Genomic DNA, 11,898 nt, shown 5'->3' on the forward strand with positions numbered 1-11,898 from the left:
GGGGGGGGTTGTTAAAGGAGAAAATGTGACATTGCTCAACATTGTTGAAATTATGCTTTTGAACCATACTCAGAAAAGATGAAAAGATGAATGTCACTACAGTGGATTCCTATTTACATCTTTATATATCAAGTAGCGTGAACGCGTCTTGCCCAGAGCAGCATACCTGAAAGAAAAGAGTAAAGATATCACTAAGATATTCTTTCACATAGTTGCAGGCTTGCAGCACAAGGATCCCATCTCTAACTTACCATTGAGGTACAAATGGTGCCATCCAAATAGCATCACCTGCTTGAATTGGGTACCTATAATCAAAAAGAAAATGGGAGAATGTTAGAACATGATTTCAGAAGGCCTATGAAGTGTTATGAATTAAAGAAATACTTTGTCTACACATTTTATCTTCTATGAGCCATAGTGCAAGGCACACAAGTAAATGATTCCAGGACATATTATCAAATCCAGCTCAATATATAGAGCTTGATTCATACCAGCTATCACTTAGTCGATAAATGCCTTGCCCCTCCAACAGCAGCAAACCATGCTGGTTATAATGAACTTCCTGCAATCCAGCCAGTAATATACAAACTTGAAGTAATTGCAGGTGAAAATCAATTCCATTCTCAAGTATATTGTGAAGAACAAGCAGATGCCAGTTAATCATCTAAACTAATGACTAATGCCGCAAAATATTGTTAAATTTTTTTTTGAGAGAGAATGGTAATGGAGAATGTTGTTATAGGCAATCTTAAAAGAACTTTTGCCTTGCTTATAACACAGATCAAATCCTTGGTGATGTTCAATGTGACTGAACTAGGAGAACCAATGAAAATGAATAGATGCAATACTAGTGGAAACATACCTTGACATTGAGGAATTCTCCTGGTTGAAAATCCATGATCTTCCGCAGCAATAAATATGTGTCGGAAATAAAAGGGAAAGAAGAATTTAGGAAAATACACAAGAACATCAAAGTTAGACTATTGTATACCTTTAGTTCTATATATGTTAATTTGCCTGCGGGTTAAAAATTACTTTGTATACACTTACGGCCAGCTTCAAGGAACCTCATTGACATTTAAGCAAAATCTTCATTCATTTGCAGAAGTTTTATATTAGCCAATTCTACCAACTCTAAACAAGCTCATATATCAGAGTTAAAACATATCCAGAGTAGAATAAATTAGATAGATAAGGGGAGAAAATAGCCACAAACAAGTGGTAGAACTCACGTGTATATTGAAATCATAAGCTAAAGACGTTGGAAGAAGCTTCCTTAGCTCAAAAATCTGGCAACAGACAAGAAAATGGAAACATAAAGGATGTTATTATGTTCTATTTCAAATGAAAACCAAAACACTAAATCAATAAGGAAAAGGAAACCTCATTTCTCTCTGTAAGGGATTTAAATTTTAGAAATCTGAACAGTGAGGAAAAAGAAACAGAACAACATAGTTCAAATAAGGGAATCAATTTGTATTTTAGAGAAGTAGAGTTGAGGAAAACAGTACCTCGCCAGGAGTTTCAAGAAGGGGTTGCTTGTCTGTTGAACCGACAATTTGCTCAGTAACATGATTTTCCATGCCAGAATACCTTAAACAAAGACTTTGAGCATTTAAAATTTAAATAGACAAGAAACTTGGTAATCAAAATTAGATGTTGGAAAAATAATGCATGTAGTCACGATGCCACAAGTCAATTCGAGTGTACAGAATGATACCAACATGAGGTACCATGAAATAAAAGACTGACCTCCTTTCAAATAAAATAAGCGTAGCAGCTGCATCAGTTTCCACTGTGTGATCCAAATTGGGAGGCAGATAAGCATATGAATCAACCTGCATTTAAAGTGAGAAAGCATAAGAAGCATACAAGTTTCACTCAAGATATCTCAGGGAGGAAGAGGCAAGTGAACCTGAATACCAACCAAAAATCTTAAGTAATGATTAGAGTAGACCAAGACCTACATAAAATTCTTTTGAATGTCCTTATACGCCCGAATCGGGAAAACATTGAACTCAACATCTTCCCACACGTGTAACCTGATTCTAGATTTGATGCTTCAACTTGTGATTTTATAGGGACTTGTGAGTTTGAGAATGGATTGTTAAAGATTGACTTTGATACCATATGAAAGCTAGGAGTAAGAGCAAGGAGATAACAGCTTATATGTCCTTTATTGAAGGAACTCATTATCTTAAGATAAGACTCCTAATCGACAAATCACCATGCCTCATCTTCAATAGCCGAAATTCTAAATTATAGATGACATCCTAATTGACACATTAACTCAGGTTTTCTACCTACTTCGATACTTAAGAATCTATCTGACCAAAATATTACACCAGTTATGCATAACAGCAGCTTCACAAACTTCCTTACAGTATAAAAGAAATTGCAGGCTAAAAGTATAGCTGGCGTACTTTCAGTTTGTGGACATTCCCAGATATGTTGGTGAGAACCGCACTTCCCTGGACCACAAATATGAACCTGATTTTGCAAGGGTTAGAAATACTATATAATGGAAGTACTAGAATTTTTTGTTTCCTTGTGATTGTAGAAACAGCAGAGTAATTAGAAAAATGTTGCACAAGATTCTGTAATTGGAAAAAAACATGCATCAACTTAAGATGAACTCTGTGTCAAGAAATTTTGGGAAAGAGAAACAAACATCAAAAATCTTTCCACCTTTCAACATCACTAGGAGGGAGCCCTGATTTTGAATTTTCTGCAAGGAGGAAAAATTGCAAATAATTAAACCAAACATTCATAGAGCGATTACAGAATGCACCATGCAAATTTTCATGGCTATCATATTTTGGCATTGGAGCTCAGGATAGAGACTACTGTTTGTAGCATGATGTGCCTATAGATTCTTAGCACTCTTGTTAGTTTAAATAGGATATAATAGACTTTAGAAGCCTTTGTTTTGATCTTCATAGCACTTCGTGTGATTATTTTTTTTCCTTTTCTACTGAATTATCACTTCTCTTAAATTAGGGGAATAACAGTGGTGGTGCTAAGTTCATTGAAGGTTGAACACATACATACATATATATAAATGTAGTCATAGTGGGGATCCAAAAGTTGCTTTAGATCACAACTACAAAACCTAGGTGTGGCATTCTTGCATATTTTTAAATCCCTTTTAGGATTCCTAGTTGACCATTGGACAATAGGGATGCACCCACATTCCTAGTTCCCCTTTTAAAATTTTTCGCTCAGCGGCTCAGCCCCTCCATAAAACTCCTTTCATTTTAAGAAGGCAAAAAATAGAGATGCACGTCCACCATCCTCATAGACTCTTTTGGACTTAATCGGAAAGCAAATCACTGAATAACATATATACATGAAAGCTTAAATGACAGCAACATTGGGGCATTAAGAAGACACCTTGCATCTTTGCCAAGAACATGACAAAATGCGAGCCAATTGCTGGTGTGATTAGATAGGCGCCTAAAGTATTTGTCCTGCCACATTGTTTTTTAGATGAGCAATCAACCAAAGATATATCAGTCTATCAACCAGATAATGGAAATGGTTAGTCGAGCATACCAATCAGGTAGAGGGCTAAATACTTGGCTTTCAGGAGTAATGAAAGCATGGTCCTTCTTATACACACTACGAGTAAAACCCGGCAAGTCTGCAAGCAAACAAAGAATAAATGAATAACTAAATCAACAGACCAAATTCAGTTTCATCTACACCATCATTGTCACAATAACATTTGCAAGAGCACCACTTGAAAATAATTGCTAAAAGATATCCCAAACAAAAAGACACCCGATATATTGTCTGGTTGCTAAGTGAAAAGAACAGCATGGTCAAAATCAAACAACCAGAGTAATAGCATCCAGCAACCTCTTCCTGGCACACCATTAGCAAATAAAATTTAGTTATATACATTGACATATTTCTCAAAAAGTTATTATTGAAAATAGAAACCTTCACTAGCCTATTTTGATTTATCTGTAATAACATGTTTTTGTCTACCCTTCGCTGTTCAAATAACATGTTTTTGTCTGCAGCAGGGTTTAAACCCATGAGATGCGCCTAACCCACACATCACAAGCTGCACTCGTCACTAGACCAAAGCTCTGGGGAAGTAAGTAACTTGCTACTGTTGAAGGTATAAGAATTGCGTTCTTACCACTACACCAATGCCCTGGGGGCAGTACGTAGCTTTATATTATTTAATGTATAAGAATTAAATACTTATCCAGTTTTTCAAGAAATGCTATGGTTACAACACATGAACTTGATAAATAAGATCCACATTAGTCTTATATAAGCTACTAGTAATCAGCTTTTACATGACTAGATAAAGTTCAGTTTATAAGAAATAAGTACTTATCCAATATTTCAAGAAATACAACAACAACATACTTAGTGTAGTCCCACATGTGGGGTCAGGGAGGAGTAGTGCGTTGCAAACCTTACCCCTGCGTTGTGGGTAGAGAGACTGTTTCAGATAGACCCCATCACAAGTAAAAGCATTACAAAGCCGTTAGATAAAAAAGAAAATGGGAGTGAAGAAGCCAAGACAAAATGCTAAAGAAAGCATGACAAAGCATACTAATAAGAAACCGTCACTACAACAAAATAATACCACAATCCAAGTACAAGAAACACCAAATAGTAACAGAAATGGAATAACAAGAAACTCCCAAAGTAAAACTACAACTACTAGTATGAAAGAACAATATTTCAAAAAATGCTATGGTTAAAAGACATGAACTTGATGACACTCAACAACCAAGAGAAATGAATTTGATGTCTTTAGTCATTTTTCTCTTGTTTCCAATACTATATAATGGAGCCAAACCAAGCAACTGACCTTGAAGATGAGAAGGGGAAAGTGTGGGGTTAGTAACTTTCCAGTAAAGCCGCTGAGAATTGGAATCAGCATCAATTCTTAATGGTGCAGAGCAAAACCCATCTTGGGTCAAGACAGTTTTCACAAAACCTGAAAGAACATTAACATATAAAGAAACATAAGCAACACTACACAGACAATACTGAACTTTAATCACCTAAAATGCCAAAATAAGAGTGGAAAATGGGATTACTCAAAGTTGTAAAGAGAAAGAAGAAAGAAAGATATGAATATGTTGAAAAAGATTGCATCTTTGATACTATCATTGCCCAAGATAGACTCAACAAGTCCAGATTTTGAAAGGTTCTTATTAATTGTTTTGGGATTTTGTCTTCTATTTGTTTCAGCTCTGATTATGTTTATGGGGTTTCTCAAACTTGAGTGGTGGCTAGTGTGAAGATGAATAAGCTGCCAACTGCTATATAATCCCAGAAAGTTTCAATTTTTTTTGGGAATATACTGAATCTTACAAGCTACATGTGACACTTTTGGATTTCAGTTTTTTGTTTCTTTTGAGGTTCGTAAAATTCACAAAAGGTCCCTCTATCTTTTTCCTTTTTAACGAAATGATTTATTCTTTTATTTCCTTTTTTTTATTATTACTTTTGATAAAATAATACAAGTACTAAGAAATTCTAAGAACATAAGCTACACCATTCTTGTACGATGATTTAATATAGTTGAAATAACTGAATTTGGGGCTGTTCGATCAAGTAAAAGAAATTGAATGAAATTTGTAACTGTCTCAATCTTATTTTTTCCATTTTTCTTATGTTTATAACCTCATTTGATTAAAAAAAAACGCACATTTTTTTTGTTTCTATCCAAATATATACATTGTTAACTTTCAACAAATATCTACAATCTTCAACAAGTGTCTTTAGAGAATGAAATTGTATATCGTCTTATTTAAGAAGTTTGACATTAGTATATAATTTCATTTATACTTCTACTTCTTTATATCCTATTATTTTAGTTAATTATAACTCTCGTTTAATGCTCTATAACTCAGTGATAGAATTTGAGATAAGTCTCATTATCTGAATATCTACTTTCCTTGATCATCTCTAAAATTTTTATAAAAGGATAATTTGTATCTGTATGCTAATATTACGTTGACTTGTCCAATTTCTCCAAGGTAGAAAATTATTAAAGAAGATGCATATTTGAGACAAAAATAAAAGTAGGGGCTCTTTTGAGAAGAAAAGTAAAAGATGATATGTATATGATAATTTACAAACCTCGAGGTATATTTGGATATTTCCCTAAAGTTATAACATACATATGCAAATACAAAACAGTAGGAGGACATATTTCAAAAATTCAAAACTTCTCCCTAAACCCCCGGCTGCTGGCGCTTTTCTGGGTTTAGGGTTTATAGGCACAAAAAAAGTTAGCCGTTAAAATTCCGTTCGCCGGAATTGGACTCGCCGATAAACTCAATGGACCCAATAGTTGATTCACTGCTAAGAAGTTTCCGGCAGGTACCTCCGGCAGCAATACCGGCGATGCTGGACTGTATATTGGCTTCAACAAACTCTGCTCCGTCATCAATTTTCTCTAGTCTACTGGAAAAGTTCCCCAGTTTCAGCCAGGTATGCTGGTTCTTTTTGCGACACTATTATTTTAGCTTGTAATTGGCCAAAAAGGAATATTTTTTATAGTCTTCTTGTTTTATGTGATAAAGCTTTCATTTTTAGTCTGTCCATAGAGAATTCTGATATAAACTGAGCTTAAACAAAGATGGTAGAATGAAAGTAGGGATTTTTACACAAATAGCCACCTGGATTCACTGTTTGCTTTTCCTAATCAGTATACATAAATTATAGGTTGTGTAAATATGGCTCAGTGTTGCCTATGTACTGTTGCAGTAATATACAAAGTTACCTGTTTCAAAAAAATTATACGTTCATTGTTCACGGTTATGTATATACTATACATGGATTATACGTATATTATATATTATACTAGCTATTTTGCTGCACAATATTTTAGAAAAACTAACAGAGGCAGTTGCAGGATTTTAAATTTGTGGGTCCAGAACCCAATTCTCCTTTGTAATAGTATGTATGAACTTGGCATGAATTTTTATTTTCTGAAAAATAAAACTATATATTTAGAGAGGTTGAATTGGACTTGCATCCGCTTTGTGCATCCCCCTTTGGATTGTTTCTTTTAAGAAATGGTTTTTTGTTTAGTAAATTGTTCTCGTATCATAATGTAAAAATGTTAAAAAGAGGAAAAAGGAACGTGAATCTTATCTCTGCGATAAGGAAAGATTCACATATCTTCTATATGCTTCGTTAGAGATATATCAATCTTAAAGCTTCACTGGAATCAGATTAGCATACCCTTTTTTCTTGGAAATAAATCCTTTATCATTGTTTAAAATATGCTTTATTGTTATCTTTGACCATTGAGACTTGAAGTTTTGATATCATTTTCTCATTCTTTTTCTGTGTACTATATACACATTGATGTGGGATTTGGAGTGAGAAATATTTTGATTGCTAAGTATTCTTTAGTGTTTGCTGCTTTTGGTGTAGGGTATAATAGATGGGAGCAAAGATTTGGATTTTGAACAGCGCAATTGTATTGTTTCGTTTGTTAGTGCAACCTGTCATCTTCTGAAGAAGTCAGGTCAGTTACATTCCTCGAATTTGTTTCACATCAGACGTATTTATCACTGTGCTTTAATGATCACTTCCGTTTAAGTAAGAAATAGTTATAATTCAACAATTTTTTACCCCCACTTTTAATAATTCTAATCTGATCCCCATATATCTCAGTAATCTGTCCCTATTCAAAAGTTGAATTATGACTATTTCTTACTTGAAGCTTTAAATATAAATTTCTTTCAATATGAGATTGAAGAAATAAAAAAATAAACCGGAAGGCATTTATAAAAAAAACAGCGAAAGAGATCATGTGGACAATTATAATTGAATAGCTACTTTGACATTTCATTTCATTTTTCCCTTTCCCGATTAAAATGTATGGCTTTCTTTTGTATACATTTTGGTTCCTTTCATAAAATAATATAGGATTCGTCATTTCACATTGTTCCATGTCAGACAGACTTTGGTTTGAACTATTCAACTCAATCCATTTGAATATAGGAAATAGTAAATGGGTTAGGCACAAGCTCAAGAAGCTTACAGTTGTCAAACTTCAAGTGCTAGATAGTAGTGGACTAGTGGGACAAGCATTATGGACCCTTAGTCAGCTTGGTAAATTCACCTTGACTGAGTGGTCATCAGTTAACCACTTTAAATACTGCTGCAGTTAAATCAATTACATATAAAACATAACGCATATCAAAATAAAATTATTTAAAATGTCTACTTGGGCTTGCCATACAGAAATTTAGGATTTGCTTTTGGCTGTTCATATATGTCACGTCATTATGGAGCTTGCCTATCTAAGGATCATATTCGTTCCTCCCGCTATTTTAATCATTGTGGTCTGTGAGGCTTGGATATATTAGTTTGTGAGCCAGATATCTTTTGTTGTGTTCTAGTTATAGGCTTCAAATATTTTCATTTGGCCCAAAACTTTTTACTGGCTTTATACCTTTTCTACAGGAGCTGAGACTAGATATATGGAGTTATTGATTTGGAAAATATTTCTTCCCCTGATGAAGCTGGTTCATTCCAATGACCGTGAATTATTTAACAAGGTAAACATGTTCATTCAACTGAATAAGGATGCAGTTTCAAAAATCTGTGGACTTTATTTTATATGTGATGTGATTTATTTTTGCGAAAATTTTGGTCTGACGTTCTCCCATTAAACGTGACGATGGATATAGGTTGCAGGTATGACCTTCAGTGTTGTCGCTGATACAAACAGTTGGGAGGTTGTTGAAGTAACCATTATCCCGTTTTTGTTAAGATTGGTCGTACTATCTATGGGTGAGATTCAAAGCGAAGAGTTGGATGCTTATAAGTTGTGCCTGACTTCTAAAAATTCAGAAAACCGGCATTTGGAGCCACAGTGCACACTATATGACAATCTTGTGCAATGCAATCCTAATTATTTCCCGTTGCCTGTTTCTTGTCATATTTTAACATTGCTACTAGATGCTTCTCAGCAAAGTTTACATACAGTGAGATCAGTATCTGGATTGGATTTCGTAGATGAATGCTGCACAGATAAATTTTCTGCAAATTTGCTCTGGGATCTTTGCAATATTACCATTAAAATGCTTCCACAAAGTGTGGAGCATCGATCTACTGCAGTTACTTTTTTCCTTCCCTCCATATTCAGAGCACTTGATTCTCATTCTGCTTTTGAAGTCTCAATTAATGGACAAAACTATATACTTTCTCGGTAAAATTCTCTTGCTTTTCCATTGACATGAAATGATGATTACTGGTTGACATATAAGTATCTGAATTCTGGACTTACGCCACTAGTTTAATTGTTGTTTTAGGAAAAGTATTTTAGAGAAGCTATGGAAGAGTTGCAAGACATTGTTTTCTTTGGGGACCCTGGAGAGAAGAGATGCGTATGCTATACTTTCTCTGTACCTGTCTTTCTTTACTTATACTGATGAATGCCAATATAGTTATATGAGTAGCACGACAGAAATATTTAATTTGAGAGCTGAGAAACTATTCTGGGATGAAATGAAAAAAGGCTTGGTATGTTGTGTATCTACTATAATGTGTTTCCATTGTTTGATAGTAGCGCTTGCTACAAATATCTTGTTTTATGTTATCTAATATCTGTAATCTTCTTAGGTTGATAAGGAGAGCTCGGTGAGGAAGCAATCTTTATATATTTTGAAGAGAACCATAAATTTAGACGAGAAAAACCAGTATCAAACTAGTGTTAAAACCATAGACGAGAGAAGTTTAGCCCATCGTGGTATGACTAAAAGGGAAAGGTGGGCTGAGGAGGAAGCTATGTCCCTGGGGGTTGGGAAAATTTGCAAGATAAGTGATTTCCTCTCCAGTTGCTACCAGAAATGGGAGGCATTTTTTCTTCTTTATGAAATGCTCGAAGAGTATGGCACTCACTTGGTCGAAGCAGCATGGAATCACCAGGTTTGATCATATGTGTCAAATACTTTCACATTCTCTTTGCTACCTGTGAAACATCCTTTGGTTATCAAAAAGCAATTAATGTAAAGGAATTTCCCTGAACGCTCATGTTAGGGTTCTTTATTAATTTATTGATAAGAAATAAAGGAATTAATTTTAGGTGTCTTGCTTGACTAGAATGTTGATAATCAAAAAGCAGTTAGCAATGCACTTTGTATACGATACTGTGATGAAGGAATTTCCTTGAACTCTCATGTTAGATTGCTTTATTAATTTATCGATTAGAAATAAAGGAATTAATTTTAGGTGTTTCTCTTGCCTAGAGTTTTGAGATTTTAAAAACTCAAACCAATAAAGTAAAAAGTTTGTGATTTAGGAAATCTGATTATAGGTCAGTGGATGGTCTTATGTTCATTTCTATTCCAGATCATTTTTCCTTTTGACTTTATGCATTTCCTTATAGGTTTCCTTTTTTGTGTAATTTGATTTGCTGCTGAGGTTTATCGATTCCAGTCATATGGGATGTACCATCACTATCACATACTAACAGACACTCTACTGTATGATTATTTTTCCCTGCAGATGACCTTGTTGCTTCATTCCTCTTCGTCTCCAGAAAATTCGGTAAACACTATCAATGGAAATGTGTGCCGCACTTGGATGGATAGTTCAGAAGAAATTTTTGAGTGGTTAGCTGTATTGTGGGAACGTGGTTTTTGTCATGATAATCCTCAAGGTAGAGGGGAGAAACTAATAGACTGATATATTTGGTAGAGACTAGATCATGTAAGGATTTGCCTTTAATATTCTGCTACATTTTTTATTCCTTTTTTTTTCATTGCAGTTCGGTGCTTGGTCATGCAGTCGTTTCTGAGTACAGAGTGGACAAAGTACAACCACTGTGCAAAGTTGGTTCCACAAAATTTCTTAACTGGTTCACTTGTAGAAGGATTGAATGATCCTGTGCACAACAAAGATTTTGGTACGTTTATCTCTATATCACTTATAGCACGTGTAGGTCTATGTGGTTCATATTTTCCTTTGTTGCAGTGGCGTTTTACAAGTGTGGGGGTGTGGAGCAAATAATAGGCAAATTCAGGATTCAAAGTTTATGGGTTCTGAATTTGATGTTTATGAGTTCTGAAATTTATTATATGTACATATTAAGTGAATTTTAACACATATACAAGGTTTGGACCAAAGCTAATGGGTTCTTTTGAAATCCTTACTTTCCATGCAAGCACTGCCCTGATGCATGGTAAAGTCATCATGGCTTTTAGCATACCTCTGGGTCAGGGAACAAGTAACCAAGCTGAGGCAGAGGCACTACTTTTTGATTTGAAATGGTGCACCAACAATGGTTTCTACTCTATAGTTGAGGTAGATTCATTGCTCCTTCAGAACTCGATAAATGATAGTTGGGCTACTCCTTGGAGGATCGAAGATGTTGTCAAAGAGATCAAGGATTTAATTGTCATACATAGAATCTCTACTCAGCATTGCTTTAGGGAGGCTAATAAAGTTGCGGACAAACTAGCCTCCCTAAGCCATAATGTTACCAATGTACACATATATTCCCAATTCAATGCAATTCCAGGGATAGTTAAAGTCTTCTAAACATGGGCAGATGGAAATTTCCTTCATTTAGTGCCGAGAAATGTAACCTGAGTTTTTTGATCTATAATCCCCCATGACCTTCTCCCCTTTAGAGCTGCTGAATGTTTTGTAGCTAGAGATCTAATTTTGCTCATTTTTATCTTTGGTTTGTTTATTTTATTTATTTTGATAACTGAGAAATCCATTTGTGACCCACTGCCCTTTGGACCAATCACAGCCTTCTAAACTTGGTGGATAGTGGGCCTGCCCTTCTACCCTTCTCCACTTAAATATCGGGCTTCGCTTTGCATGGTGTGGGGCTTATCTTTGGTTTATCATTGTAACCAATCTCTTAGGAAGGCTAGGCTTGAGGAACCC

The 11,898-nt window shown here is 34.9% G+C and overlaps 2 protein-coding genes across 4 annotated transcripts in view; one reads left to right on the top strand and one right to left on the bottom strand.

Annotated features, from left to right (window-relative positions):
* Window positions 1-80: 80 nt before the first annotated feature.
* Window positions 81-5,283, bottom strand: LOC125841448 ((S)-ureidoglycine aminohydrolase). Its single transcript, XM_049520583.1, has 13 exons — window positions 5,070-5,283; window positions 4,838-4,966; window positions 3,556-3,643; window positions 3,394-3,470; window positions 2,689-2,728; window positions 2,424-2,490; window positions 1,753-1,838; window positions 1,512-1,593; window positions 1,233-1,289; window positions 863-901; window positions 492-562; window positions 252-305; window positions 81-166 (listed from the first exon to the last, which is right to left on the bottom strand). The coding sequence occupies exons 1-13, from the start codon at window positions 5,140-5,142 to the stop codon at window positions 97-99; spliced, it is 933 nt and encodes a 310-aa protein (XP_049376540.1). The 5' UTR covers window positions 5,143-5,283; the 3' UTR covers window positions 81-96.
* Window positions 5,284-6,216: 933 nt separating this feature from the next.
* Window positions 6,217-11,898, top strand: part of LOC125878304 (uncharacterized) — a 29,648-nt gene continuing 23,966 nt past the window's right edge. Inside the window, exons 1-8 of one of the 3 annotated variants that reach the window (XM_049559528.1) lie at window positions 6,217-6,471; window positions 7,423-7,516; window positions 8,461-8,555; window positions 8,688-9,208; window positions 9,312-9,522; window positions 9,622-9,927; window positions 10,507-10,660; window positions 10,769-10,906. In XM_049559528.1, the coding sequence (XP_049415485.1) occupies window positions 6,319-6,471; window positions 7,423-7,516; window positions 8,461-8,555; window positions 8,688-9,208; window positions 9,312-9,522; window positions 9,622-9,927; window positions 10,507-10,660; window positions 10,769-10,906 (1,672 nt within the window). In that variant the 5' untranslated portion in view covers window positions 6,217-6,318. Of the gene's footprint in view, window positions 6,472-7,422; window positions 7,517-8,460; window positions 8,556-8,687; window positions 9,209-9,311; window positions 9,523-9,621; window positions 9,928-10,506; window positions 10,661-10,768; window positions 10,907-11,898 lie in introns of those variants that run through there. The other 2 variants (XM_049559529.1, XM_049559530.1) reach the window with 2 other exon arrangements.

The sequence above is a fragment of the Solanum stenotomum genome, chromosome 10 (assembly GCF_019186545.1).
Source record: "Solanum stenotomum isolate F172 chromosome 10, ASM1918654v1, whole genome shotgun sequence".
NCBI lineage: Eukaryota > Viridiplantae > Streptophyta > Magnoliopsida > Solanales > Solanaceae > Solanum > Solanum stenotomum.

What these genes read in the sequence shown, in the direction of transcription:
- LOC125841448 (XM_049520583.1), bottom strand. Translation starts at nt 5,142, where the DNA reads ATGATAGTATCAAAGATGCAATCTTTTTCAACATATTCATATCTTTCT. An exon ending in CCTCCTAGTGATGTTGAAAG is followed by an intron (nt 2,491 to 2,688) that starts GTGGAAAGATTT and finishes TTGCAAAATCAG; the next exon opens with GTTCATATTTGTGGTCCAGG. An exon ending in TTCTTGAAACTCCTGGCGAG is followed by an intron (nt 1,290 to 1,511) that starts GTACTGTTTTCC and finishes GTCTGTTGCCAG; the next exon opens with ATTTTTGAGCTAAGGAAGCT.